The sequence below is a fragment of the Pollicipes pollicipes genome, unplaced genomic scaffold (assembly GCF_011947565.3).
Source record: "Pollicipes pollicipes isolate AB1234 unplaced genomic scaffold, Ppol_2.1 Scaffold_4002;HRSCAF=4701_pilon_pilon_pilon, whole genome shotgun sequence".
Classification (NCBI taxonomy): domain Eukaryota; kingdom Metazoa; phylum Arthropoda; class Thecostraca; order Pollicipedomorpha; family Pollicipedidae; genus Pollicipes; species Pollicipes pollicipes.
In genome coordinates, this window is record NW_023596420.1 from 42,618,485 (window position 1) to 42,644,939 (window position 26,455).

The following is a 26,455-nucleotide window of genomic DNA, read 5'->3' on the forward strand; positions in this document are numbered from 1 at the left end:
CGATTAACTACCATGCCATGTGTTGTCACATTGATCCGCATCTATAAGGCGCTGGTAGTTTAGATGGTAAATTAATTATTTGCACCACATGGTGCTCCATGGAAATCTTTTATGTACATTCGCCACCGAAAACAGAACATGTTAGTTCATGTCTCGCATATCTGAAAACACGCAGCAACATTATCGACAAGATGTCCTCCAATGCTTGTCCATTGCGAAGCTATGCGCCCACCAAAAGCCTTTCGTCCGGTCCAGACGTTTATCAAACCCACAACTCCCTTGCACTTATTCGTAACAGCTTCGAAACTTGCTCACACCGACGTAACACCAAGCGAAGTATCACGAAAATGCTGCAGATGAAAGCCGATGCAATATTGCGAAACCACTTCATTTCGACATGAATCCTGTAGGCATTCCTGTAATTTGAAAAGAGATTTGTCCTGACTATAGCAAGCTAGAGGTATGTCCACTTATCTTGGTATTGTCCAAAACAGCGAAGCTGAAATGCATCTTTTGAAAAATCGTGTGAAAAGCCCGTTTCGGCCACGGCAAATAGCTCGTGCACGCGATCGAGTAAGCACGTGCAGGGAGAGGCAGCTGAACTGGTCAGTGAAAACACTAAACCTTTCTTTGTTCAAAGGATGTTCCCAATAAAGGGAAAGTCATGCCGTATCCTTCGTAAGCCCGTGGAGGGATTTTGGAAGTGACGCAGAGTGTTGACATTAAAGTGAGTGAACGTGCGCAGAGCACGCATAAGTAAGGAACCACCCTTGGACGTTGTGAGGAAGTTGATCCGCACGTTGCGGAAACTGACCACCAGAGCACACGCTTCTAAAGAGCGCGGTTGGGCGAAAAGTGCGGCAGCATAGCAGCCCGGTTGAAGGCCCGTTGTGACCGGTCAAAAATGGGAGAAAACAAAAGTCTGCATGATCCCTTGGCTTAGCTGAGGGCGTTTTGAACGTGTGGTGTGAATACTGGCCTCGCACGTGGGCTTTATCATGGGGACAAGTGCGATGTATCCCAGCTTTCGCGAAATTTAACGCCGTACTAATGACGTTCACGGAAAAACAGCTTATAATACCTCGAATCCCCCCTCCTCACCTCCGCGAGCGTTGGCCCTTGGCGTGGCCACTGGCTTTGTGTTAAGTGTGACACTTGGATCGCGAGCTTCTCGGAACCTGCTTCAGCTCAGTGGCATTGGCGAATTATTGTTGTTTTGTACGGGCGTGCGCCTCATGCTACCCCTGCTCGCGAGCAAGTTGCAAAGACAGCCTTCTCTTTCCAGACAGACTGCAATGTCGGAAAACCGCAAAGGAGTCGCCGCCGCGGCCAACTTCCCGATAAATCCGGGAGCTGGAGGTGATCAGGAATGCCGTGGCGGTCTAACGGCCATCCAGGCTGATCCAAGGAAACAGGCCACGTCTAGGAAAGACGACCTGAGTAGTTGGGGACATCTCTGGTCGTCTGGTGGCTCCCGCATGATTAGCCCCGGAAAGCCATACTGCAGTAAGGTCAGTGCCCCAAAAGTCCTAGGGATCCAAAGAAATCCGCCGGACATGTCAAGAAGGCGCTGCCATACCCCAAGGCAGTTACATAAAAAAAATAAGCCATTGACAGGTGCCTGGACAAAATCTCCAGTTTTGCTTGGCATTTGTGCGACTGATGAATGGATTGCCGGGGACCAACCACATGAGACCAAAAGAAGGTCAAAGGGCACAATGCCGTCCACGGCATCTTGAATGCCGTTCAAATACCGGTCAGATAGACAGGTGTGATGTGGGTGTCAGACAGATGTGAAAGTTTGTGAAACGGCCAAGGTATTCCCAACATATTTTCGGCGAGAGTCATCACGCGTCTCAACAGACTAAGGAGTCGATGATGCTGGAACAGGCAAAACACCTAATCACTGTCATCCCCCCTAACGAAATCCGCCAGGGGACGACCTGATGAGACATGATATTTTGAATGGGGAAACGTAAGAGCCTTGAATTTTACGAGCAAAATGGAGGGAGGCAAAGACCAATGTTGTAAAAAAGGGTGACATGTACCCTCCACTGCTTACCTCTGCCAAACAACTGACATGTTACCACTTAGACCAAATCACTGTTGCTCTTGTACCAAAACGCTAATAATTTGAGCTACCGCTTCGCTTGTCTTCTGTCGCTTCGCACAGAAGAACTCTTGTTTGGACCGCAGCTTCACAAAATTATTGCTGCCTAGCACTCAGGGGCGTAACAGTGAAAATGAAGCCTCCAAGTGGACCACAAAATAATGCAACTTAATGCGCATTTAACTGAAAACGACTTTTCAGTTGACGCAATTTCTCACAACTGAGGTGTTCTTTGCTAAGCAGGGTCTGGCAGCGGTTCTCACGAATCGGCCAAAGAATCACGCGGGAGGTAAGATGCCAAAGAGGCAGTCAGTCGTCTAGAGAAGTTCATATATATTTATTTCGACCACCTGAATAGGATCCTGCAAGAGCCAGGGAGTACAGAAAGGGATGCACTGAACAACTGTTGCGAAAGTCAAGCTACGTTTCGCTAGACTGTGATGGCTTCCGGACCCCCTGAAAAGTTCAAAGACAGTCCATAATACTCAAATTCGCCAGGCGGTCACCGAAAGCTTCATGGTGCAGATGAATGGTAACTATTTTGCCAGGCAATTTCAAATAGAGCTTTTCAGTGCCAAATTTAAAGCATAGTTATGGCCTACTCATACCAAAAAGAGGACTTACGGGCGTGGAGTGTGCGAAGCGATGGCAAACGTCATCGTCATCGATTGAACCATGTTGATGAAACCCGATATATTTGGCAACTCGCTTCTTTGGGCTTGATCAATCCGCTGGAAAATACACCCTTCGTGACGGTTTCCATGCAGGGGTCCACTGAGCACGTCACAATTCACTGATGACATTGTTGGAAATATTGCTCGCTATGTGTGCAACCAAGTCATGCAATATCAGCGGAATCGGTGAATCTGCAATGATTCGCGGCATTGTCAATTGTGACCAACGCATTGCAATAGGCTAGATATTTTGTATAGAAATGCTGGTCAACGGCCATCAGGGCCTATAGCCAGCGTCGATTTTAGGTGCCAATCTCACTTGATTTCGTCCACGGCCACGCTCCGCAGTGGAGTTCGGCTTCGAAAAAGACCTTGAAAGAAAAGAGAGACCTTGACCGCGTTCCGGTCAGCCATTGGCGTGGTCTTTAGCCGACTCATGCCACTCGTGGGTCGGAAATTTTTGAAATAAGCATATGGGTAGCAATTAGTACAAGTTGCTTTTACCTAAGCCCAGTTTCTCATTGACTTACGGACCGAGCTCCGCCCACCGAGACGGCGTCATATAGACATGCCAGTGCGGAACGCCTCTCGTTCCAAATTTGGGCTGAAGTCGAATCAACTGATCAACCCGCTTGGAGACACAGCGTGCAGGAATGGCACACTTGCAATTTACTGAAATAACAGTTATTGGCAAGTGATTCGCAGCTAAATGCATCATAATCGATCACACTTTCCACGTGAGCCCGAGGCCTGCCTGTTTGCCGAATTGACAAGACCGGCTGCAGTGCATCGACCGTCCCTATGCGCTGCCGTGTCAGCGCCGACGACCTACTTGAAAACAAACACACTTACTTCGCCTCTCAGCCAAGTGGGGAATGAGCTTGGGCCATGACGTCATAGGTAAGGAATGGGCTCGCCCTGAAGTAAGGAATGGGTTTCCATTGACTTTATAAAGAACGGGGCCCTGGCGTTTGGAATCACGCCTTCACCTGCATTAGTGGTGAGATCTTAGCCAATCTTTACAAAAAACCTTAAAATGTCGAATCTATGACTCGCACAGGTGAGGGCGTGACCGTTTTGCACACATCGGCCCACGTTTTCGGCAATGTGGTTGTTGGATTTCCTCATCATTACAGTCTGTTAGCTTTCTGTCGCTCCAACAGTCGTCCGGATCTGAAGCCCATGTTGACTCCTTTTTACTGAATAGAAATACGATTTTCTCCGCTAATCGAATGGGCGAAGCAAAACTGTGGTGCCATTGCGACATTGCTGGGAAACTGCGCGTAAAAACTGCGATCACTGGTTGCAAACATGGCTATGAAGCTGTAGAAAGGTCGGTGGGTGCTGTCACCCGTAACTATGGTCATGGTAACCAGGGGGTGGTGTACCTGCGTTTTTTAGATGGGATGGGAGGGGGAGCGCAAATCAAGGGTTGAAAGGTTCTTATTGAGATACAAGGAGATAGCCTGGTCTATAAATGTCATTTTGGTTGCAAAATCGTGAAGAGAACGTGCATTGTTTGGACAAAATAAGCTGGTGTCAAATTTCACTTCGGGGGGGGGGGGGGGCAACTGCGGGACACATCCCCAGTCTCCCATGGATTACACCCATGGCTGACACTCCCTCAGTATTCCCCACTGTTGGTATAGCTGGGTTTCACCGATGCATCTTGGATCCCAAGGCCGTGAAAGTCAATGAGCTACTAAATAGGCGAGTTTAAAAAACAAGACAGGGCCAGCTGAGCAAAAGGAGTTGATACAAGGAATGCGGAAAGCACAGGGTTGTAAGACGTACGATAGTTTTTCGGTTTTGCTGCATATAGCGGTCAAAATATCTGCTGGCATCAATATTCTAGGCAAATAATGGCAATGACGTCACTAGACGTCAACGCTGCGAAACATCGCTCTGATTCACCCTTTCTTTCAGATATCCTGGTGGATTGCCTCAGGTGCTAAACTAAAATGTCGATTTAGAATTGCATGAGCCATAACAAATTTACAACAAAATATGTATGTTTGAAATCGAGAATCTATTTCCAACAAAAAACTTGGGTGAATAATATATGTCATAGACAACAGAATAATTATTTTTGGTAATTCTGTGACAGCTTGGCGCATGCGCAGTTGATTGTTTAACGACAAATCCGATAAAGGCTGAGCGAATGTGAGGCGAATGTGCTGTGTTTGGTGCTGGGGCATTGTCCCCCTCTTCGTTGTTTAATTCTATGGTCAGAACTACCGCGAACTGTGTAAAGAAAGGAAGCGAAAAATACTCTCAGAATATGTGGAGATCTAAAATGTGTAGTTACTGTGCAGTTACAGCTATTGTGATAGGCCAATTAGGCCCGAAAGCTTAGTGCTACCACATTGACCTGCGGAACATCGATGGCAAGGCTGTTTGGGATTTGATTCAGAGTGGAGATGTTTTCAGCCACGAGTAGCATTTCTTTGGATGCGCAGTCACAGGTGTACGATTTTAAGAGTGAAGAAAATGCCTGGAAGTGGCAAGGCATATTCAGGGAATCATTGGCGAAGGTAGGTGTCTGTTTAGTGTGTATAAGTGGTGTAGCCAAGCAAGGGAAAGGAAAATATATGCAACTATTTTTGCCCATTATATCCAATTTGGGAAACATTGGATGTTCCATCTTTTCCCAGGACCTTTCCCTTAAGTAATCAGCAGCAATGCACCTCTGGCTGGGGCTGAGCCTCAAACCTGTGGATTTCAGGGGAGAGGGGGGGGATAAGAAATGCCTATTTGCATCCATATATCCCTCAACTATGCTGCGTATGGATATATGGTAGAAAGATTCTAGTTTGTTTCAGCATTTTATTGATCAAAACAGAACTATTAATTTGTGTTAGTGGATGCTCTAAGGATAGATTTAGCAATGCAGTGTGGAGAAAGAATCTACCTAATTGATGCTATAAGCAGTGCTAAGCTATTTTAAGTCTGACATATAAGTCTTGGTTAAGTTTTGCCTTGCTTGAATGTCATGGTCTTGGATGAATGTATTATCATATATATAATGTTAAAATATCACAGAAGGAGATGGAATATTCCCTGTAATTGTATTAAAGAACATGAATACATTTTATGCTACTTTGTGGAAATTGAGGAGGTAAACACCTATGTTAAGGCTCAGGTCATGCCCTCCATTTCCCAAGTGCGGCATCACATTGTTTACAAAATTACAGTCAGTTGAATTATGCACATAACCTAAAGTTTTCTTTATGGTAGTGTGAGATATAGATATCAACTATTACATGAAATTCTGGACATTAGGACTGAATTTCCTCAAAATCACATAGTATGTAGTGTAAAATTTGCCTCGGCTCGAGTAGGTATGACACCTTGTGCTCCGCTTGACCACATCCCTCAGCCAAAGCAATGTGGCCATCCTTGCCAAGCAATCAGAGGGGTGGACAGGTGCTGCATTGCAAAGCCACTGCAATCATGGCATGATTCTCAAAATTGGGTTGATCTATAGCAACATGGTGCCTCTGATCAAAGTTTGCTGATTGATAACTATCTGTTGATATTTGTCTATGAATGTGCATCAATCACACCATAAAGCAGGTATCCAGACTGTTGTGATTTGTGGTGTTTTTCTGGCTGCCTCTCTTCTATATCTCTCTCTCTCTCTCTGTCCTCCCCCCTCTCTCCTCCAGTCTTCCCCGTCAGTGGTGGCTAAACCCATGATGTTGGGAGAATCTGGCCATCTAAATTTGCTTCTCGAATGCCCAGCAGGTCATCTGTTCCTTATGTCATACCTACTTCACATCCTAAAGCTTTATTTTGAAAGTGTCTTAGAAATGTTTCATTTTATTGGCTGCAAATAACAATACATGGTTGGACATCATGTGCTGGGTGTGGTGACACTATGTATTTTGCTTAAGGTCATGAATTGTAATAATGTCAGGCATGACACAGTATTGGTGATGATCTGATAGCTGTGCTATTGTTATTGTTAGCTGTGTTATACTCCTATTGTTTATATAGTGCTGTGATAAATATGGTTATGGTTGCAAACATCCCTTTGTTTGCTGTCATCTCACTGTAATGTTATAAAATGAGGGAGTAAGTGGGTAGCCTAGCTGATAGTGCTTTTAATGGCCAGCTGTGTTGCACTTTTTGTATTTAGGTTGTGTTGTAGCTGTTAGGGTTATGGCTATGCATATCTCTGCATGTTGCCATCTGGCTTGTACCAGTTAAAAAAGCTGCTGCAAAGCTGCCACATCCACTGTAAAAGAACAATGTTTCAGGTTAATATTATGTTGCATAAGAGTGTCTAGAAAACATTTCTACAAGTGAGCCCACAATTGTAGATTTGATATATTCATTTTTGATGCTCACATTTTCATTTGAAATGGCCATTTGAATGCAATAGTGTTGGATTTGGTTTTAGTTACATTTGCGGAAGTGTCAGCTGCTCGCAGCTGGATGATTTATTCAGAGATTTTATGATCAGATGGCAGTCAGTTTCTTGAGACCTCATGATATATGCAAATAATTCATTCTTTGAAGCTTACTTATCAACATCAACATGGCATCTTACTCCTCCATGCCTGAGATAAATGTGCGGAAGCTGTTAGCAGCAACAAAGCATGCATGCACATTCCTATAATGTTGGGCTTTTCAAACTGATGTACCAGCCATCAGCAGACTAATAGCTGCAGCATGCCTACATGAGTGGGTGTAATTTATTGCTTTGGTCAGCTGTTCTGTGCTGAAACTGGAATTAAGATGAATGGCTTGTAAACTTTGTATGACTCAGATGTGCCCTCTAGTTGTGCATGTATCTGCAGTTCAGCACCTGCACCAAACATTGCACTCCTGCTGAAACCTGCTGTTTTTTCATGGACCTACTAGCTGGTGTTTATCACTGAAATTATCTGCTCATTGCTTTGTAACCCAGGCAGCTCTCAGTAACAGTTTATTTGCACAGCACCCTGTTCATATATTGGGAATGAGTAATGTATTATTTTTGTTATAGTATAATATTGTTATATATAAATTTTGTTTCAAAGTAAAGCAAGTGATTTTGTATTAAGAAACCAAAGTACAATTTATGCAAAATTCAACTTGTATGTCATGTTCCATGTGACTGTATGCTGTGCACAAACTGCAGAGTGTCTATGTGTCCTCTTCCTATCTCACACTTCCCCCTCCCCCCAAAAATTTTTTGGAAATGTTTGTCAAGTGACCATCAAGCTCATAGTTGCTATTTGTAAAGGACTGTTGCAGGCACCCTGAACCTGCCACCCATACAGTGCTGACCCACATTCAGCCATGTTAGGTTGTCTCCTGTCTCCCAAGCAAGACAAGCATTTGCACATATTTTCAGGCCTGCAACACTTACAATTTTATGTTGCTTGTGCTAATGCAATAAATGGTTTAAAAAATGAATTTCAAATTGCACTTCTGGATGACTGAATGTGCACTCACTGGGCAGAGCTTGTCATATGTGCCCTGGATCTCCCTTCCAGAACAGCCAATCCAGATTGTCATACAAGTTTACCTCCAGCCTCTTTGTGTAACAGGATGACAAAAGGTTCTGTGTGTGCCTCACAATGCTGTGACATTGCCATCCTGGCCAGTATAGCATGGCAGATGGCAGAGTTGACTCATGGGCTCAAATCGTGACCTGGTTTTCAGCTGCGCAAACAGCTCAGCTTGAGTTGGGTTGCTGTCATAGAGGCACCTTTTCAGCTGTGGCTGTTTTGCACACTGCTCAGGTCTTGCTTGTTGTTGCAAATGAAACTGAGATGGACGGTTGTAAACTTATTGAGTCCTGATCACACAAATGCTATCTAGTGCCATTGCTTTCTCTCCAGTTGTCTTTTATGAGTGTTGAGCAAGTTGCCTTTAGTTATGCTTATTTAAGGTATGTGCTACCAGTTTCAGCTGTAATCCAGATGTGCAGTGTTCAATTTAAGTGAACTGTAAAGGCAAATACAGGTAGTCCAAGTGATGCCTGTGTGTTGATGGGACACCTTGGACCATTTCCATTCAAGGTACTGGGCCAAGTGGACATGAACCTGAAAGCCCGTGAGGATGCCTTGGACCATGTGGAATCTCTCATCCTACAGCTTCTGATGATGCTCTCTGGAAAGCCAATGCCTCACACTGTACAGGTGGGTGTGATGGAAGACCAGCTTCTACTGTTGACACTCGTGGCTTTTTTGCCACTAGTCCTTTTTTGCCTTTTTACCTATATTATTGTTTGCTTGGATTTTCTGGTATGACCTTTTGTCCTGACATTCAGTTTGTATACTGTTGTGTGATTGTTTTGATGTCCTGCTTGTCGCTGACTTCTGAGGCTGTTTTCATGTTATGCTGGGGTGTGGATTTGTGTGACCCATATAGTTGGTTATGCATCCCTTTTGGTTTGCAACATCATCATGTATGAATGATGCAGGTTAGAACTGAGTAGAAGGAAGAGCCATGTTTGCTTCCAGATGTATCACTGATGCTGGTGAAAGGTTGTAAATCACCTGGTGTGTGGAAATCATATTGTTGCTTTCAATTGCCCATCTTTTACTCTTCTAATGAGAAATCATTTCCTATTCATGATATGGATGAAATGTGTTTTCATTTTAAATATGGTAGTTGCTTGACTGCTTGCTCATGATTTCTGTTTGCAATAACTGGTGCTCTGTGGGACAGGATGTTGAAGAAAAAGTGGAGAGAACATTCCCAAACCCTATCAACAAGTGGGCAATACAGGAAGCACGTGGTGTGTTGGAAAAGGGGAAGAAAAGATCAGTGGTTCTTCCTGTGGAGAAAGTACACAACCTGCTTGTCAAGGTAATGTTTGCACCTCACTAGGCCCAGACCTTTGATGGCAATGGAGCATAGGTATGGGATTGAGAGTAGAAACACTTGTCATTTAATCTCATGTAAAATTGTAATTTGTATTTGCATATCAAGAAAGTTCCATCACAATTTGTGCAGTGATAGTTAAGGTTTTGGTTCTTTTTGTGATCTAGATTTGTAATACATTTTCTATGGTGCACTGAGATTCTGGCACAGTTACAGCTGTACAGATTTTCACTACACTATTTACAAGTTGCCACCCAGATGCTGACTTCCACACTGCAATCACTCTGGTTGTCTTGGTTGGGGTACCCACATCACATTCAGTTTGCCGTTGATTGCTCTTGTTTTGCCAGCAGAAACCATGCTGTGCTACCACAGAGTCATGTATGCTGGAGCAGCAGGCAGAGTCGTATGCTGCAATCACTGTGACGCCATTTTACAGGAGGTCTTTCAGCACAAGATTGATTTTCAAGTTTCGCTGTACATCGTGGCCGTGCTGGAGTATATCGCTGCCGACATATTGAATGTGAGTTCACGCCCAGTGCTTCGCCGCACTCGCGGAACCAGACGTCCGAAGGTCTGAAAACAAAAGATGTTCACTTGTTGACTAGGTGTGTTGTTGTGGTCTTGCTTAAACTTCGACCATAAACATTTGCCGTCATCTATTAAGCAGCTGTTAAGTTGTGACAGCTGCTAAAGGTTAATGAAACAGAAGATGACAGACTGGCGAGGCGTCTGCTTATTTTCCACTTCGGCATGTTTTTAACGTACACTGGACGTCGGGGACGTACACAGACGTCCTGTGTACGCCCACTGGGGTCTGTGCAGCCATGGCGCCACCACGGCGTGAGTGCGTCCGACCAGAACCGGTCCGATCTGTGCTGTGTCGTTCGGCGCTCGAGGCCGGCGCCTGCCGCCCGGCGCCGCGCCGTCTGACGAGCGCCGTCACCGCCTCTCCCCAGCTGGTCGGCAAGTACAAGAAGAACATCCACCATGTGGAGCACCACGCCATCACGCCGCAGGACATCAAGACGGCCATCTCGGCCGACCAGGTGAGGCGGCCGGCGGCGTCCGGCGCTCGGGGGACGGGTGCGGGCTCGCGGGGGGGGGGGGGGGGACGGGCGGGGCCTCGAGGGACTGGGCGCCGTGCCCCGGGGGACGGACCGGGCGTCGGACCGCACGGAGGCGCCCCGCCTCGTCTGACTCGGCGACGCCACTGCGTGTGGCGACGGGTGTGCACAGGGCAGGAAGGTGCAGAGGGCATCTGGGAGCACAGCCACCCCCCTGTGGAGCCCTGGACTCACCTCCAGTGCTCGGCAAGCTCCTGGACGGTGGCGTTATGTAGCGCTTTCGTTGTGGGCTGTGGCGTCCGATGCCACATCGACCCCGCACGCAAAACTGTGAGCACTTAAGTTCTTTGAGGCGCAACAGTTTTGCCTCGTTGTCCATCAGGTAGCTTCCCGCATTACGCATCGAGACGCATACTTGGTATTTCACCCCGTATCGCCCCGGCTCCTTTCAAGCAACAGCCCCATGCATCCAGGACAGCTGGCGACTGTATCGCACCTCTGCATCGTCTCCGTGCCGCCTCTGCGCCCCACCCCGGACAGGTGGTCCGCAAGCCTTGTCCTCCCCGGCCTAGGTGCACCGCCGCTCGCTCACGTGGCAGTCATCGTTAGTCTAGACGCCAGCTGCTCATAGCGCACGGCGTGGGCCGCCGCCTGCGGTGCGGCGTCCGGGCCTCAGCCGTGCCGCCTTCTCCGTGCACGCTCGTCACTGCCGCGTCGTCCGCCGCCGGCTGGGGCGCGGCTGGGGCCGCAGCGCCGCCGGCCCGCCCCGGTGGCGGCGCCGCACCGCCTCGCCTGCCGCTCTTTCTTTCTCGCTGTCTTTGTCGCCGGCCGCGCGAGCGCTGCTAACAGTCGGTGTCCTCCGCTGCGGCACGCACTCAGAACTGGATCGTGCTGACCAAGGTAACGTGCCGGTGCGGCCGCCACGTGGCGCGTCTGTCCGTCCGTCCGTCCGGCCGGCCGGCCTCGGCTGGCCGGCGGCCGCGACGCGACCCTTCCGCATGTGGCCGGCGGCGGGCGTCTCGGCACCCCGCGCCTCGCGCCGCCAGCCGGGGCCGACGCGGCCGGCGCCGACCGTCGGCTGGCGACGGCGGCCGGCAGGCGGCCGTCCGATCGAGCGCGGCGCGGGTGCCGGCCGGTCGCCGCCGGCGTGGAGTCGTGCTGCCTGGCGCCCCGCCGCATGTGCCGCCGCCGGCAGCTGCCGCACCGTTCGTGTGGCGTGAGGCCAGTCGCCTGCCAGCGGGCTCTTGCATGCCTGGCCGACAATCACTCGACCCTCATCTCGGGTCCAGACGTGTGCGTTTTTTTCTCTCCTCCAGAATGCAGCCTGACTTGGACATACAAGGCTGCACGGTAGACGTATTCATGAGTGCCACAGTGACGTTGAATAGATACACCTTGGCAAGGCGCCGCTGATCGGTGATAAGCTGTTTGGGTCGGTGCTATTTGGCGTCTGCCGGGCCTCGTGAATATATTTCTCGTTGTGACCACTGAAGGCCCTGGGCAGACCTTATGCGTATTTCCGCGACCATGCCCACGGGTGCAACGCCGGCCTCCGTACGGTGCCTCGCGGCGCCTGCCGATGGTGGTAGCGTCTGACGCGTGCAAACTATGTTGTCTGCCGGCGGCAGTCGAGCGCAAAGCGCGGAAACTCTGCGTCGTGTCACGCTGACATGCCGGACTGGTCGAGTGTGTCGGCGTTCGCCCATGGTCGCTGATCTGACGTGTGCATTGCTCATATGCGGGGGTGGCCGGCGCGGCCGAGGCTGCGCTGAGCTGTTGGGTTTTATGTGGGTTGTCTGCCCGCTCCGAAGGTGGCGCTTTAGTACTTGGGTGCACCGGTGCCGAGAGCGGACTAACGCTCGCCGTCAGTGTGGTCTCGGGGCGGCCGAGTCTTGTGACCGCGTCCACACGGCGTCAGCAGCGTGTCGCCTCCCCTGCCCCCCCCCCCCCCCCCTCCTCCCCCACCCTCCCCAGGCACGGGCCTCGCTAACCTCGGCGCCTGGTGTCGGCAGGTGCTCATGGACATGTTCGAGCAGGACGACGACGTGGCGACGTTCCCGGGCCTGGACGACGAGCCGGCCGCCAGCACGGCCGTCACCTTCGACGAGGCCGTCAAGGAGATAATCGTGGAGGAGAAGCAGTACCTGCGCGACCTCAACCTCATCATCAAGGTGTTCAAGGCGCAGATCGAGAAGTTCGAGCAGACCACGGCCAAGGTGAGTGGCTGTCGCTCGCTCTGTGTGACGGTGCTGCTGACCGCGCCCTGTGCGGCCGGTGTCGGTCGGAGGCGCGACGCGTCTACGGCCTCGGGGTGTGTGTCGCGTCTCGCTCCTTTGTCGGGGCGTTCGTTTGCGTGTCTGTGAAGTTTTCAAACCTGCGTGACCTCAACCTCAAACCGCCAACGGTGAAAGAGACAGGGCTAAGAGTTACGACCATTCTGCTGGTATTTCATGCTGGTAGAAGTGCTGAAGCGTGAACTTGGCTGCGGACGGTGGAAGCCGACATAATCTGCATTCTGGAAAGCGCCGATTGCAGGGCTCCAGCCCCTGTTTCCATTCCGCTCTCGGGCGTTCCGCGATGACAATCTCGGGCTATGCCAACCGTGCCTCATTTCTATGAATCGCCTCCATAATGAGATGTGTGTGTTGGTGTTGATCCCGCCCACTTCCCAGCCTTTTCTCCGTGCATGGCAGTTATGACCCCTGCCATGGACGTGCACTGTTCTGTTTGATGCAGAGCTGTTTCTGGTCGAGGCCTCTCCAGTTCCGTGCTGTCGCGTACTGATCTCGGTTGGTACCCATCAGTCCCCGACGGCCATCATTGATCCTCACTACATTGCGTTGCTGGTTGGGTACGCCCACTGGCCCCCAGTGACTTCCTCTGACCCTGTCGGCATGTAGCGAGCCCTGCCTTGACCTCTGATGACCCTCGGACCGGCCTCTCCTGAGGTTCGTACTGACCTCTCCCTGACCCCTCCCTGACCCCGGGAGGGGGGGGGGGGCGCTTCTAATCGCTACTGATTCTCAAATTGATCTCTCCTGACCCTCGGGCTGACCTGTCCCTGACCCCGGTGGGCGCATTTGACCTCCCCTGACCCTCGGGCCGACCTGCTCCTGACCCCGGTGGGTGCCTCTGACCACTGCTGACCCGCTGACTGTCATGCCCTACGATGTCGTCAGGACGTGGAGATCATATTCAGTAACCTGCTGGACGTGTACGAGTGCACGGCCACAGTGCTGGGCCAGCTGGAGGACACGCTGGAAATGGCCGACGACGGCTGGCACCTCAGCGTCGGCAGCTGCTTCGAGGAGCTGGCCGAGGTCGGTGCCCGCCGCACGGCCGGGCTGCTGCCGCCTCCCGCGCCGCTAGGGAACGTAGGAGTGCTGTTTGACAGCGTTGGACGACGTTTAGCGGGCGTAGTTGGGTCAAAGTGGGTCAAAGGAGGCTTTTTATTCCCATTTGGGTTGAATTTTTTACGTGAATTTATTGTTTTTATGGCGACAGATCTGAGCACCTTTTACCTTGCAAGAGGGATGCTCCCCAAATACTGCCACTCCAGATCGCTGTTTTGTCTCACGTCGTACATGTCCCGCAAGCATGCCTCACTCTCTGTGTGCGCGGCGGTCGCGGCCGGCGGTTTGACATTCCGATGTAGTGAGGGCAGCGTCAGGTCTTACGTAACGAGATGGTGGCGACAGCCAGCCGTCAGCCCGACACCGCGCCAGCGCGCCGGCGGCGGCCACCAGGCTGACCCCACACCGCCGCCGCCGCCGCCAGGAGTCCGAGTTTGACGTGTACGAGAAGTACACGACCGACGTGCTGAAGCCGCAGTGTCGGGACCAGCTGGCCGCGCTGCTGGAGCGGCCGGAGATCTTCAACAGCCTCGGCACGGCTGGCCACGGCTTCCGCGAGGCCGTCAAATACGTGCTGCCCAAGCTGCTCCTCCTGCCCGTGGCGCACGTGCTCAAGTACTTTGACAATATTAAGGTGGGTGGGCGAGCGCTGGCGGCGTAGAGGTGTTCAGTGAGTCGGCGACTCATGACGGTTGTGCGGGCACTGACAATGTTGTAAGAGTTCGGTGCTTCGGAAATAGCGATGGTGCTAAAGCACTGGGAAGTCAACCGGGCTCCCAATGAGGGCTTGCGACGGTGTCACGGCAGATAGTCATTGGTGTTGACTGGGGCAAAGTTAACGACGCATGCCAATGCGTTGGAGGTTATCGTGGCGGCATCCTATGCCCTTGACATCTGGAGAGACGGGAACATAGCTGGCGATGTTTTTGTTGTCTGTTGAGGTCCTCACCTTACCCTCAGGTAAGGACTGTTGAGGCCCTCACTTTACCCTCATAAGTACGCTCTCTGGCTGTGAGCGACGTGGGCCCAGCGTTCAGCGAGCTAAGTGGTACGCAGGACGCTGGGCGAGCACGCCTCGGGGTGCGGTGCGCTCCAGTGGCCGCCACGTGGGCTGCCTCTGGCTGGTCGCCATGTACAGACCGGTACGCGGGCATTCGTGTGCTGACTACAGGCGGCGTGCGAGATCGCCGTTCGCATTCCCCCTGCAGTCGCTGTCTTTGGCCGTCACTGAGCGTAGTCGCCCGTCGTCCCCGGACACCGCGCGTCCGGACGCCGCGCGGTGCCGCTCCGCCGACACGCGGTGACCCGACCTGCACCCGGCGCGGCCGGCAGATGCTGTGCCACCTGTCCGAGTCGGAGGAGGACCGCGAGGTGCTGGAGCAGGTGCAGGGCATGCTGAAGACGCTGCAGACACAGCTGGAGCGGGTGGTCTCCAACAGCGGCATCACCGTGCTTCCCAAACGAAAGCCCGGGTGAGCGGAGTCGATGCCGATGTGCCGCAAAGCCCGGCTTCGGCAGGGTCTACCGTGTGGCTCCTGTCCCGATCCATCGTCGGTGCTGCCACACTGGAGTCCGCCCGTCCATGATTTAGTAACACCAGCTGCTCTTACAGGTTTAATAGTGCAGGATTGGTCTCTGTTGTTACCTGTTCGTTATCTGTGTTGCATGATCTCGACTTGTCCTGCTCATCGGCAGGAATCACACGAGTGACAATTTGTCGTCATGGGCTGCGCACCGACATAATCGAATCGTCGCCCCGCAATTTTTGCTCTCGTTTGTCTCGCGTCTCCACACTCGTTCATATCCTCTCGTCGTGCCACCGAGCGTGTGCTGAAGTTCGGCGCCGGCGGCGTCATAACGGGTGCCGTGTCGGCTGCAGGGACCCGCCCGCCCGCAACAACCGCTCGGTGCGCCAGGCCAACATCCAGAAGATGAACGAAGTGCAGCGCTGCATGGACGGCTGGGAGGGGAAGGACATCAGCCAGTGCGGCTGCAGCGAGTTCGTCAAAGGTGCGCGTCGTCGCTGTCCGTCCTGGCTCGCATGCGCTCCCCGTGAGGCCCGTCAAGTACTCCCCCTCCCGTTCCCGTGTGTCCCGCTCTCGTCCCAGACCCGTCACCGTCCGGCTGCCGCGCTGGTCCCCTTTCCCGGCACGGTTCCCGCTTTATTCCCGCTTCGATCGTGGTCCTTGCCGCTCCAACCCCTCGCTTAGGTTTGTGCTCTGCTCGCGACCCCCGCTCCAACTCCTCGTTCCTCGCTGGGGTTTGTGCTGTGCTGTGTGTCCAGCTCCCCGCAGCCACCGTGACGTCACGGCGGGTGCGCTCGCGTCGCGCTTGGGCCGTCACCTCGCGGCGCGGTGGGAATCCGACTCCGGCGTGTGCTCCAGCGAGTGGGCTGTGGCGGCCTGACGTGACCGCGTGCTCGTCCGCCAGAGGGCGTGCTGGGCAAGCTGGGCGGCGGCCGCAAGCTGACCGAGCGGCACGTGTTCCTGTTCGACGGCCTGATCGTGCTCTGCAAGCCCAACAGTCGGCGCTCGTCGGTGACGGGGCCTGTGGCCGAGTTCCGGCTCAAGGAGAAGTTCCAGATCCGCAAGATTGAGATCAAGGACCGCGAGGACGGCGACGGTTAGTGGCGACGCGACGGCCGCTGGCCGGCGTCGTATCTCCGCCCCGCCCGCCTCATGTGTCGAGAGCACTGACGCATTGAAGAGACCAGGGGAAACGGGGCCATGGTCTCCCCCATAATACGGTGCGGAGAACTGCCATTCTCTTCGTAAGTCGTGGCTTTCAAGGAAAGTCCGAGATTTGGGCCGGAGACTCCGCTGGATTGCTGGCAACCCCTTACACTGTACCCCGATCTCGCCGGCTCCACTCGTGGTCAAAACCTCTGGCTCGGGTCACAGTGTCCAGGCCCCTGCCCTGTATGCCTCTGCGGTGACTCCGCCGTGGCGCGCCGAGCCCCTGAGCCGACCCGACCTGACCGCCCGTTCGCCGGCAGACCTGCGGTTCGCGTTCGAGATCGCGCCCCGCGAGCAAAGCAGCATCATCCTGTTCGCCAAGACGGCGCAGGATAAGAACGAGTGGATGGCGAGCCTCATCATGCTCAACACGAAAAGGTGCGGGGGCTTGGGAGCCGGGCCGGCGTCGCGCCGGCTGCGCTGTGGGATGTCAGTGCGGTGCGCTTGGCAGCGCGCGCTTAGAGGCCGCTTTGTCCAGGCGTGGACTGGACTGCCGTGCTGTGGCTGCCTTCTTTCGTAGCGGAGCTGTTGGGTTCGGGGCTCCAGCGCCAGTCTATGGCCCATTGTGATAAATATGTGTCAAATGCGATGTCATATGTGGGTCGCTGTTGTTGGCTCGTGGAAGGAATGTCTAACAGGTGACGTAGTCACGATATGGCTCATTATGGTGGTCAGTGGCAAGACATGGTCTGGCTCGTAGAAGGAGTGTCGAACAGGTGACGGAGTCACGATATGGGTCACTATGTTGGTCAGTGGTAAGGCATGGTCTCTAACGCTCGGCGGATATCATTCACAGCTATCGTTTGGTGTGCTGCCTTTCCGTGACCTTCCCGTACCTGACTAGCCCTAGCCTGACCCGCCCTGGCCTGACATTCACTGACTTGGTCCACCCTGACCTGACCGACCCCTGTGTCGCCGGCAGCATGCTGGACCGCTCGCTGGACATGCTGCTGCTGGACGAGGAGAAGAAGAACCCGCTGCGCCGTCCCGACCCGGAGCAGTACCGGTTCGCCGAGCCGGACAGCCCCGACAACATCGTGCTGGAGCAGCCAGAGGCGGCCGGCGTGCCTCTCATTAAGGTGAGTCCGCGCGCCGGCCCGGACGCGCCGCCGCCGCCGTCGCCGCATCGGCCGGCAGAGGCGGCCGGCTGCGGGGTGAGGTTCGCTCTCGGTGCTGTCCGCAGGTGTCTCGTCCGCCAGCGTTCTGTGCGCTGGCCAATCAGGAACACGCTTCCCCAGTGATTCGCTGACGACAGGCGGCGAATATGGCCCATGTGCCTACCAGCTGTGTCCCATTATCTGCCCACTGATAGCTGGACTGACGATGTGCCGTCCCCTCTGTGTGTTTTCGCTGAACACAGGCTCTTCTGCCCGCCAGCTCCTTGCTGTGGTGTCCCCTGACGCTCTGCATACTTGGCTGCAGTGTGTGTGTGTGACGCGCCACCGGCCTGCCGACAGGGCGCCACGCTGACCAAGCTGACGGAGCGGCTCACGTACCACATGTACGCCGACCCCATGTTCGTCAGGACCTTCCTCACCACATTCCGCAGCTTCTGCACCGCCCAGGTATGTGCCGTCACAACCGCGGCGGACGGCAGTTGGCTCTCACACGCCATGTCATGCCGACCATGTCCTGCGCCGAGACTGGCTGTTGTGTTTTCGGCCTCTCAAGTGCCAACACACGGTTGGGCGTTTCTCTGCTAAAGTTTACGATCGGCTCCATTGCCGGTTTTTATTGCGAACACGCAATATTTGTTGTATGCGGGCGTAGCGTGTTGCGTCATTGCAAGCCTCGCTTTTCTAAGCTCACGCATTGAGCATGGATCGCCCTTGCCTACGACTTGCAGCCATATTATCATCTTGTAATTTCCGCAACGCACACAAGTTCCTCGCCAAACGCTGCCCTACCCCGCTCGGCCGTGCCGGCCGCCGGTGTAAGCGCCGCTGACGGCGATGCAGCGTCACGAGCTGCTCTGGCTGGCCACACCACTCCGCCCCATCCGTCCGGCGCGCCGTCGCGAGCTGCTCTGGCTGGCCACGCCACTCAACCCCATCCGTCCGGCGCGCCGTCGCGAGCTGCTCTGACTGGCCGTATCACTCAACCTCATCCGTCCGGCGCGCCGTCACGAGCTGCTCTGGCTGGCCGTGCCATTCCGCCCCATCCGTCCGGCGCGCCGTCACGAGCTGCTCTGGCTGGCCGTGCCACTCCGCCCCATCCGTCGGGCGCGCGGTCACGAGCTGCTCTGACTGGCCACGCCATTCCGCCCCACCCGTCCGGCGCGCAGTCACGAACTGCTCTGACTGGCCACGCCATTCCGCCCCACCCGTCCGGCGCGCAGTCACGAGCTGCTCTGACTGGCCACGCCATTCCGCCCCACCCGTCCGGCGCGCAGTCACGAGCTGCTCTGACTGGCCACGCCATTCCGCCCCACCCGTCCGGCGCGCGGTCACGAGCTGCTCTGACTGGCCACGCCATTCCGCCCCACCCGTCCGGCGCGCAGTCACGAGCTGCTCTGACTGGCCACGCCATTCCGCCCCACCCGTCCGGCGCGCAGTCACGAGCTGCTCTGACTGGCCACGCCATTCCGCCCCACCCGTCCGGCGCGCAGTCACGAGCTGCTCTGACTGGCCACGCCATTCCGCCCCACCCGTCCGGCGCGCAGTCACGAGCTGCTCTGACTGGCCACGCCATTCCGCCCCACCCGTCCGGCGCGCGGTCACGAGCTGCTCTGACTGGCCACGCCATTCCGCCCCACCCGTCCGGCGCGCGGTCACGAGCTGCTCTGACTGGCCACGCCATTCCGCCCCATCCGTCCGGCGCGCAGTCACGAGCTGCTCTGACTGGCCACGCCATTCCGCCCCACCCGTCCGGCGCGCAGTCACGAGCTGCTCTGACTGGCCACGCCATTCCGCCCCACCCGTCCGGCGCGCGGTCACGAGCTGCTCTGACTGGCCACGCCATTCCGCCCCACCTGTCCGGCGCGCGGTCACGAGCTGCTCTGACTGGCCACGCCATTCCGCCCCACCCGTCCGGCGCGCAGTCACGAGCTGCTCTGACTGGCCACGCCATTCCGCCCCACCCGTCCGTCGCGCGGTCACGGCGGTACTGCCCGGCCGGGCGGCCCGCGCCGGCCACCGGCCCGCTGAGCGCGGCGCCGTGACCAGCGGCCGGGGTCGACAGGAGCTGCTGACGCTGCTGTTGGACCGGTACGACATCCCCGAGCCGGGCGCGCCGCCCGACCATTCGCCCACGCCGCCCGGCCTCGACACCAAGGCCGTGAAGGCCACGCTGCGCGACGACATCAAGCGCTTTCGCAAGGAGTACAGCCAGCCGGTCAAGTTCAGGTGCGGCCGGCGATGGGCAGGGCTACAGGGCGGGGCGGGCCGACTTCGGGGACGGCTTAGGAGGTGGGCTTCCGCAAGGAGTACAGCCAGCTGGTCAAGTTCAGGTGCGGCCGGCGATGGACAGGGCTACAGGGCGGGGCGGGCCGACTTCGGGGACGGCTTGGGAGGTGGGCTTCGGCAAGGAGTACAGCCAGCCGGCCAAGTTCAGGTGCCGTCGGCGATGGGCAAGGGTACAGGGCGGGCGGGCCGACTTCGGGGACGGCTTGGGAGGTGGGGATCTGAACAGAAGTTGCCTAGTGGCGTCCTCTAATCACGGTCAGTGCATTTCTTCATCACGCAAGGGCGCGTCCGGCAGTGCCAGACAGGCCTGCTTCCAACGTCTTCATGGTCCGTGAGACATGTCATAATGCTTGCCGAAATTCAAGCTCCCAACAAATCGCGTTGAGCACGTTGGCATGCTTTGTTTGTGAATATGTATTCGTTGTGGTCTGTGATGTCGCCCGTTTGTCGGGCCGCCCGTCGAGTGTCGTGTTCGCCGTGCTGAATCGGCCCGCTGTCGGCAGGGTGCTGAACGTGCTCCGCCACTGGGTGGACCACCACTTCTACGACTTCGAGCGGGACCAGCAGCTGCTGCAGCGTCTGGAGGCGTTCCTTCTCGAGATCAAGGGCAAGGTGATGCGGAAGTGGGCCGACAGCATCCTGAAGATCATTCACCGCAAGGTGGGCTGGCTGCGCAGGCGGAGGACCGGTGCGCGGCGGGGATCGGACGCGAACGCGAGGTGTTTCTGACGAGAGTGCCATTCCAGTTGATGATTGGCTGCTTGTCAGTGTCCAGCGTGGTCCTGTGCGTGTCGGCTGTGTGATACGCGCTTTTTGCTTTGTTTAATAATCTTGGTACCTTGTTGAGGGAAAATGGTGACTGAATGCGGCCAGTGGATTAGAAAATTGCTTGGCGTTCTGCTGCGTGAATGAGCTGTACGCAGTCCGGGACCAATTTATTGATGAGTTGGGTAGCAGTCAATTTTGCACTGTTCGTTATCTTGGACAAAACAGTGAAAGACCAGACTGGGCCTCAAAGCCATAGGGAGAGGAGGAAGTGCTGCGGGACGGGTGTAACCTCAGCGAAATTGTTTATGTTCATACAACATCCGTTGTGCTTGACCACAGCGGCTGCTGGCCCGTGTGACCATCCGGCCGTCCGTTGCCGCGTGGTCGGTGGTGTGGCGTGGTGAGGCCCAAGCCCACCGCCGGCGCCTGACCCCCCCCCCCCCTCCCCATCCGCCAGCGGCTGAATCGGGAGGAGCTCAAGCCGGAGGTGGTGTTCGGCGTTGATCGCTCGCCGCCGCCCACCGAGTGGCACCTCTTCAAGAGCGAGGACGACTGGAAAAATCCGTCGGTACGGCCGTGGTGCGGGAGGCGGGCCGGGCCGGAGACGGGCAAGGGAGAGGCAGGGGCCGGGACTTCAGCATGGGAAGCGAAGCAGGAGACAGGGCTCGCCTACAATATGCTGGGGGTGGAAGTGCGGGATTGTGTCGGTTATCCGGTGATTGAGGAACGTACCACTTGCGGGGGTCTGTCGGTGCCGGCAAGGTTGCCGTTATGTCGGTTCCGAGCGGGCGTGCGACGCTGGTGCGTAGTGCTGGCTGGCTGGTGATCATAATGACGTCAGCTTTCATCTTACGATGGCCAAGTCTTGTGTGGAAGTGGTGCGTTCAGTTTGTGGCGTGCCCAAACTTGAGCATCATCAGTTCAGCCTGCTGTCTGGTGCTCCGGTGTGTAGTGAGTCGGTTTCTGAGTGGCGCGGGTTGTTAACGTGCTGTGTGAGTGTGTGTGTCGCTCTGACCGGCGGCGCAGCTGGCGCTGGGCTCCGACTGACGTCCGCCGGCCGGCAGGAGGACCTGGTGAAGCCGCTGCTCATGCTGCACCCGATCGAGGTGGCCCGCCAGCTGACCTTGCTCGAGTTCGACCTGTACCGGGCCGTCAAGCCGGCAGAGCTGGTCGGCTCCGTCTGGACCAAGGAGAACAAGCAGCAGGCGTCACCCAACCTGCTGCGCATGATCCACCACAACACAAACGTCAGTCGGCCGCCGCGCGCCGCCGACCGCCGGCTGGCGGACGGTCCAGCGGCTGGCACTGGCTCCGCGGCCGGACGCCGCGAGCGCGGAGTCCGGTGGTGGGGTACTGATTCACTGGGGTGTGTGGCGGTACCGGTCACAGTCGTCGCCTGGTGACCCTGTTTAACTGGGTGTGCCCGCGTGTCCGTGCGGCGCCGCGAGGCTCCAGGTTGGACCTTGCGGTCCTGGGAGTCGCCGCGGAACCGAGGCCGGCCTTGCGGTCTCTGCCGCGTGTCGCCCCCGCGTGATCGGTCGCCCGCCGCCCCTGCCGACGCTGACTGACCGCCGTCCGCCGCAGGTGACCCGCTGGCTGGAGAAGTGCGTGGTCGACACGGAGAACATGGACGAGCGGCGCGCCGTGGTGTCGCGCGTCATCGAGATCATGATGGTGCTGCAGGAGCTCAACAACTTCAGCGGCGTGCTGGAGGTGGTGGCCGCGCTGGATAGCGCCGCCGTCCACCGGCTCATCCTCACCTTCGAGGTACGGGGTCTGGGCGACGCCGCCGGCGTGGCGTGACGTGACGGGTCGGCCGCCACCGGCGTCACGGTCGCACCACGGTCGCCGCCGTTTGCGGATTCTCACGGATGTGGTGTCCGGTTTGGTCGCGTTTTCCGTGAAGGCGGGACAATGGGTGGTAGTGCGGTGCGAACTGCGATTGGTGTGTGGGCGGCATGTCGTGCTGAGCAGTATCACGACAAAGCTTGCCACCACCATGCCTGTGAAAGGGTAGCCGAAACGCCTCACAGTCGTTTTATGCGCTTGTGAGCTGCCTGGCGTCGACGGCGTGTAGAGCTTCAACAGATGCCACCGCATCGTCGCCATGTAGCGCGGGTGGTGATGGGGGCAGCGCCGCGCGCGTCTGTCACTCCTCCGCCCACCTCCAGGAGATCGTGCCCAAGCTGGACCGGGCGCTGGAGGAGGCGCGCGAGCTCTGTAACGACCACTACAAGCGGTACCAGGAGAAGCTGCGCTCCATCAACCCGCCCTGCGTGCCGTTCTTCGGTGAGCGCCGGCCGCGGGCCTGAGTCGTGTCGGGGCTCTCTGTGGCGCTGAGCCGCACGGCCAGCGTGCGACGCTGTGTGGTGTGCGGCTGATTAGCCCGGGGCCGGTGTTGCGCGGGTGTCGGCTCTGCATGAGCGGCTGCTTCCCACGAGCTCTGATGGCGACGGCCGGCGTTTGCAGGCATGTACCTGACCAACATCCTGCACATCGACGAGGGCAACCCGGACTTCCTGCCCAAGTCGGACCGGCTGATCAACTTCAGCAAGCGGCGGAAGGTGGCCGAGATCACGGGCGAGATCCAGCAGTACCAGAACCAGCCGTACTGCCTGCGGCCCGTGCCCAAAATCAGGGTCAGTGACGACGCCGGCCGCGCGTTCCGGGCGCCAGGTTGGGTGGTGGCGAGGGGTTGGGGAAGGGGAGCTGTAAGGGAGAGACGTGCGGTGCGTCTCGACGCCGGAGTTAGCGGCGTCGCTCTAGCCCGATAAGTGAAGACACCGATGGGGTCTTAGCCTGCACCCAGCCAGGTCGAGTGGACACACATGGCGTCTGGCGGCGGGGTCACGGGAAGCCGCAGCGGGCGAGGCGTGGTGCTGTGGCGCCGTGCGAGCGGTGTCGGTGCCGGCGGGACGCGTCCCCGGCGTTCAGGACGCCCTGGTCCAGGCTGTGTGGCTCTCTCGTGTCGGACGAGGAGCTGGTGCCGAACGTCCGTCCGTCGGCCGACGGCCGCCCCCTCCACCGCCGGCTGCTGACGGTCCCCACCCGCCCGCTGTCGGCAGAGCTTCCTGGAGAACCTGCGGCCGTTCGAGGAGGGCAAGGAGACGGAGGACATCAACAACTACCTGTACACGCGCTCGCTGTACATCGAGCCGCGCGGATGCCGCGTGCCGCCCAAGTTTGTGAGTAGCCGGAGGGGCTGCGGCCGGTCCTCACGGAGTCATGTCGCGGACACAACTCACCGGTGCCGCAGGTCATTTGGGTCGGTCTTTGCGCCCGTGGGCTCAGAATGATCGTGCACGAGACACGATTGGGTAGAATTGGGTAGGGCAGGAGGGATGGCAGCCATGACCATTGCTCGTAGATTGGGACGAAGGGACAGCTGATTAGATCGCCTGACGTGCTTCGTGGCAAAGCCCGCGGAGATGTTTTCCCAACCTGACATCACACACCATTGACGTCTGCTCTGGCGTCCGACCTATGTCGCCGCAATGCGGCTGCGGCCTGGGTCGGCGAGTGGCGCGCTGTCGGCCGTGTCCGCCGTGTCCGCCTGACGCACCGTGTCCGCCGGGCAGCCGCGCCAGTGGGACGGCATGTCGCTGCGCTCGCCGGGCATCAAGCCGCGCCGCTCCAACGTGCCGCACCCGCTGCCGGCCATGCGGCTGTCGTCGTCGATGCGCATCGCCGAGGAGGCCGACTCGGACACGCCGCGCGTGCTCACGCCGCCGACGCCGTCGACGCCGTGCTCGCCGCCGCACACGGCCAACAGCGACCACAGCGTGTTCGCCAACGTCATCGTGGGCGTCGCCAGCAACGGCTCCGGTGAGCTGCGCCGAGCCCGGGCGTTGGGAGCGAGCGCTTAGAGTCCCGCCACCAGCCCGGGTGGCGCCCTGAGTCCGTGGTGGATGCAGACGTGTGGGCTTTGTGAGGTGTTTTGCGTTGCTGGCTCGTAATCCACGCTCGTGTACTCTAGAAGCACGTCCGGTACGTCTGTGCTCAGTGCTCTATCGCACACTCAGTGGCATCCAAGTAATGGCTTCCATCCACGCATCCGTACATGTTGAGTTGCTGGCGTCGGCCGTCTTGTGGCCGCCTGGCCTGAGGTCCGCGTGCCGCGCGCAGCACAACTGCCCGTGATGAGCCAGCACCGCGCGTGACCTTGCTGACCTGGGCCGTGTCCGGCTCGGCAGGGTTCGGCCTGACGAGTCAGTACAGCGCGCCGGCCGGCCTGACGCAGCAGCCGCCGCCGCTGCCGCCGCGCCGCAAGCGCGAGCTCTCGCTGGCCGACCCGCCCGGCCGCGTGCAGCAGGCGCCGGACGCGCCGCAGCTGCCGCCGCGCAACACGTCGCCGCCGCCGCGGCCGCCGCGCCGCGACCAGCCGCTGCCGCGCATGCACTCGGCCAGCACGCTGGTGCACGCCTTCCCGCCGCCGGAGGTGCCGCTGCCGCGGCGCAACTCGTCGGTGGACTCGCCGCCGCTGCCGCCGCCGCCGCCGGCCACGCTGCCGCGCCGCCTGCCGGCCGGCGCCGACCCCATGGCAGACGCGTTCGCCAAGCTCGGCCTCGGCGCGGAGAGAGGTGAGTAGCGGGGCGGCGGCGCGCCGGAGGACTCGGGGCGGAGAGGGGGCTGGGCGCTGACAGCTGCGGTTGAGTCGGGCGAGGGTGTGGGCAGGTTGTTGGGATGCGGTGCCGGTGGTTGTTGGGTTATGCAGCTGTCAAGGACGCACGGCCGAGTGGTCGTGAGCGGTTCTCGCCGTCAGCCCGCTGCTAGCACGCCGTGCTAGTCGTTGACGATGACCGAAATCTCTGGGTACACAGCGGACGCAGTTGTCGGCGCGCCCTCGCAAACCCCAGTCATTCACCATCGGTGTATTACCACAAGTGATGTGCCTCACAACGCAAGGCTCATTTCACAGCTGTTTCAATTAAAGGCATATTAGTGCCATATAGGCATATAACCGGCGTGAAAATGTCAAATTTTGCACTGTATCATTTGGCATTGGTGACTAGGAAGATTTGGGGAAACTTACGTGGTACTGACGCCGTACCGTTCGTCACGCCGGCACCGCGCGAACGGAAAGCTCCCACGCCCCCCCACCAGCGTCCGTGAACCAGGCAACCGATGCGGGAGCTGCTGCCGGTGTGCGGCCGACCGCGGTGGCGCGGCCTCTGACGCGCGCCCCCGCGCCCACAGGCGGCGGTGTCCGCTCGGCCAGCCCGTCCTCGGGCAGCCGGAGCGCGCGCGACCTGCAGCCGCACCGCAACCACTTCAACTTCAACTTCACCCTGTCGTCGACGCTGCCGTCGGCCGCCGCCGGGCCCCAGCTGCCGCCGAAGCCGTACCGTCAGCCGTGTTCGCTGTCGGAGCCGGGCGGCGCGCCGTAGGCGGCCGCTTGGCGCCCCGTACGACGAACTCTGCTGTGATAGATTGTTGACAAATGGTGCGAATATTTCTATTAGGTGTAATTGGAGCCGCGCGGCGCGGCGAAGGCCGCCGGTGCGCGGTGGTGTCCGCGGCGG

General features: G+C 57.2%; 1 protein-coding gene across 1 annotated transcript; it reads left to right on the top strand.

Moving 5' to 3' along the window:
* The first annotated feature begins 8,816 nt into the window (after positions 1-8,816).
* On the top strand, positions 8,817-25,093 carry LOC119094523 (son of sevenless homolog 2). Its single transcript, XM_037217580.1, has 22 exons — positions 8,817-8,918; positions 10,046-10,129; positions 10,566-10,655; positions 12,686-12,889; positions 13,853-13,906; positions 14,451-14,660; positions 15,359-15,498; positions 15,906-16,036; positions 16,457-16,648; positions 17,022-17,139; positions 17,684-17,840; positions 18,237-18,326; positions 20,035-20,105; positions 20,669-20,825; positions 21,391-21,501; positions 21,998-22,180; positions 22,518-22,700; positions 23,105-23,222; positions 23,403-23,572; positions 23,999-24,118; positions 24,512-24,758; positions 25,059-25,093. The coding sequence occupies exons 1-22, from the start codon at positions 8,817-8,819 to the stop codon at positions 25,091-25,093; spliced, it is 2,967 nt and encodes a 988-aa protein (XP_037073475.1).
* Positions 25,094-26,455: the final 1,362 nt, after the last annotated feature.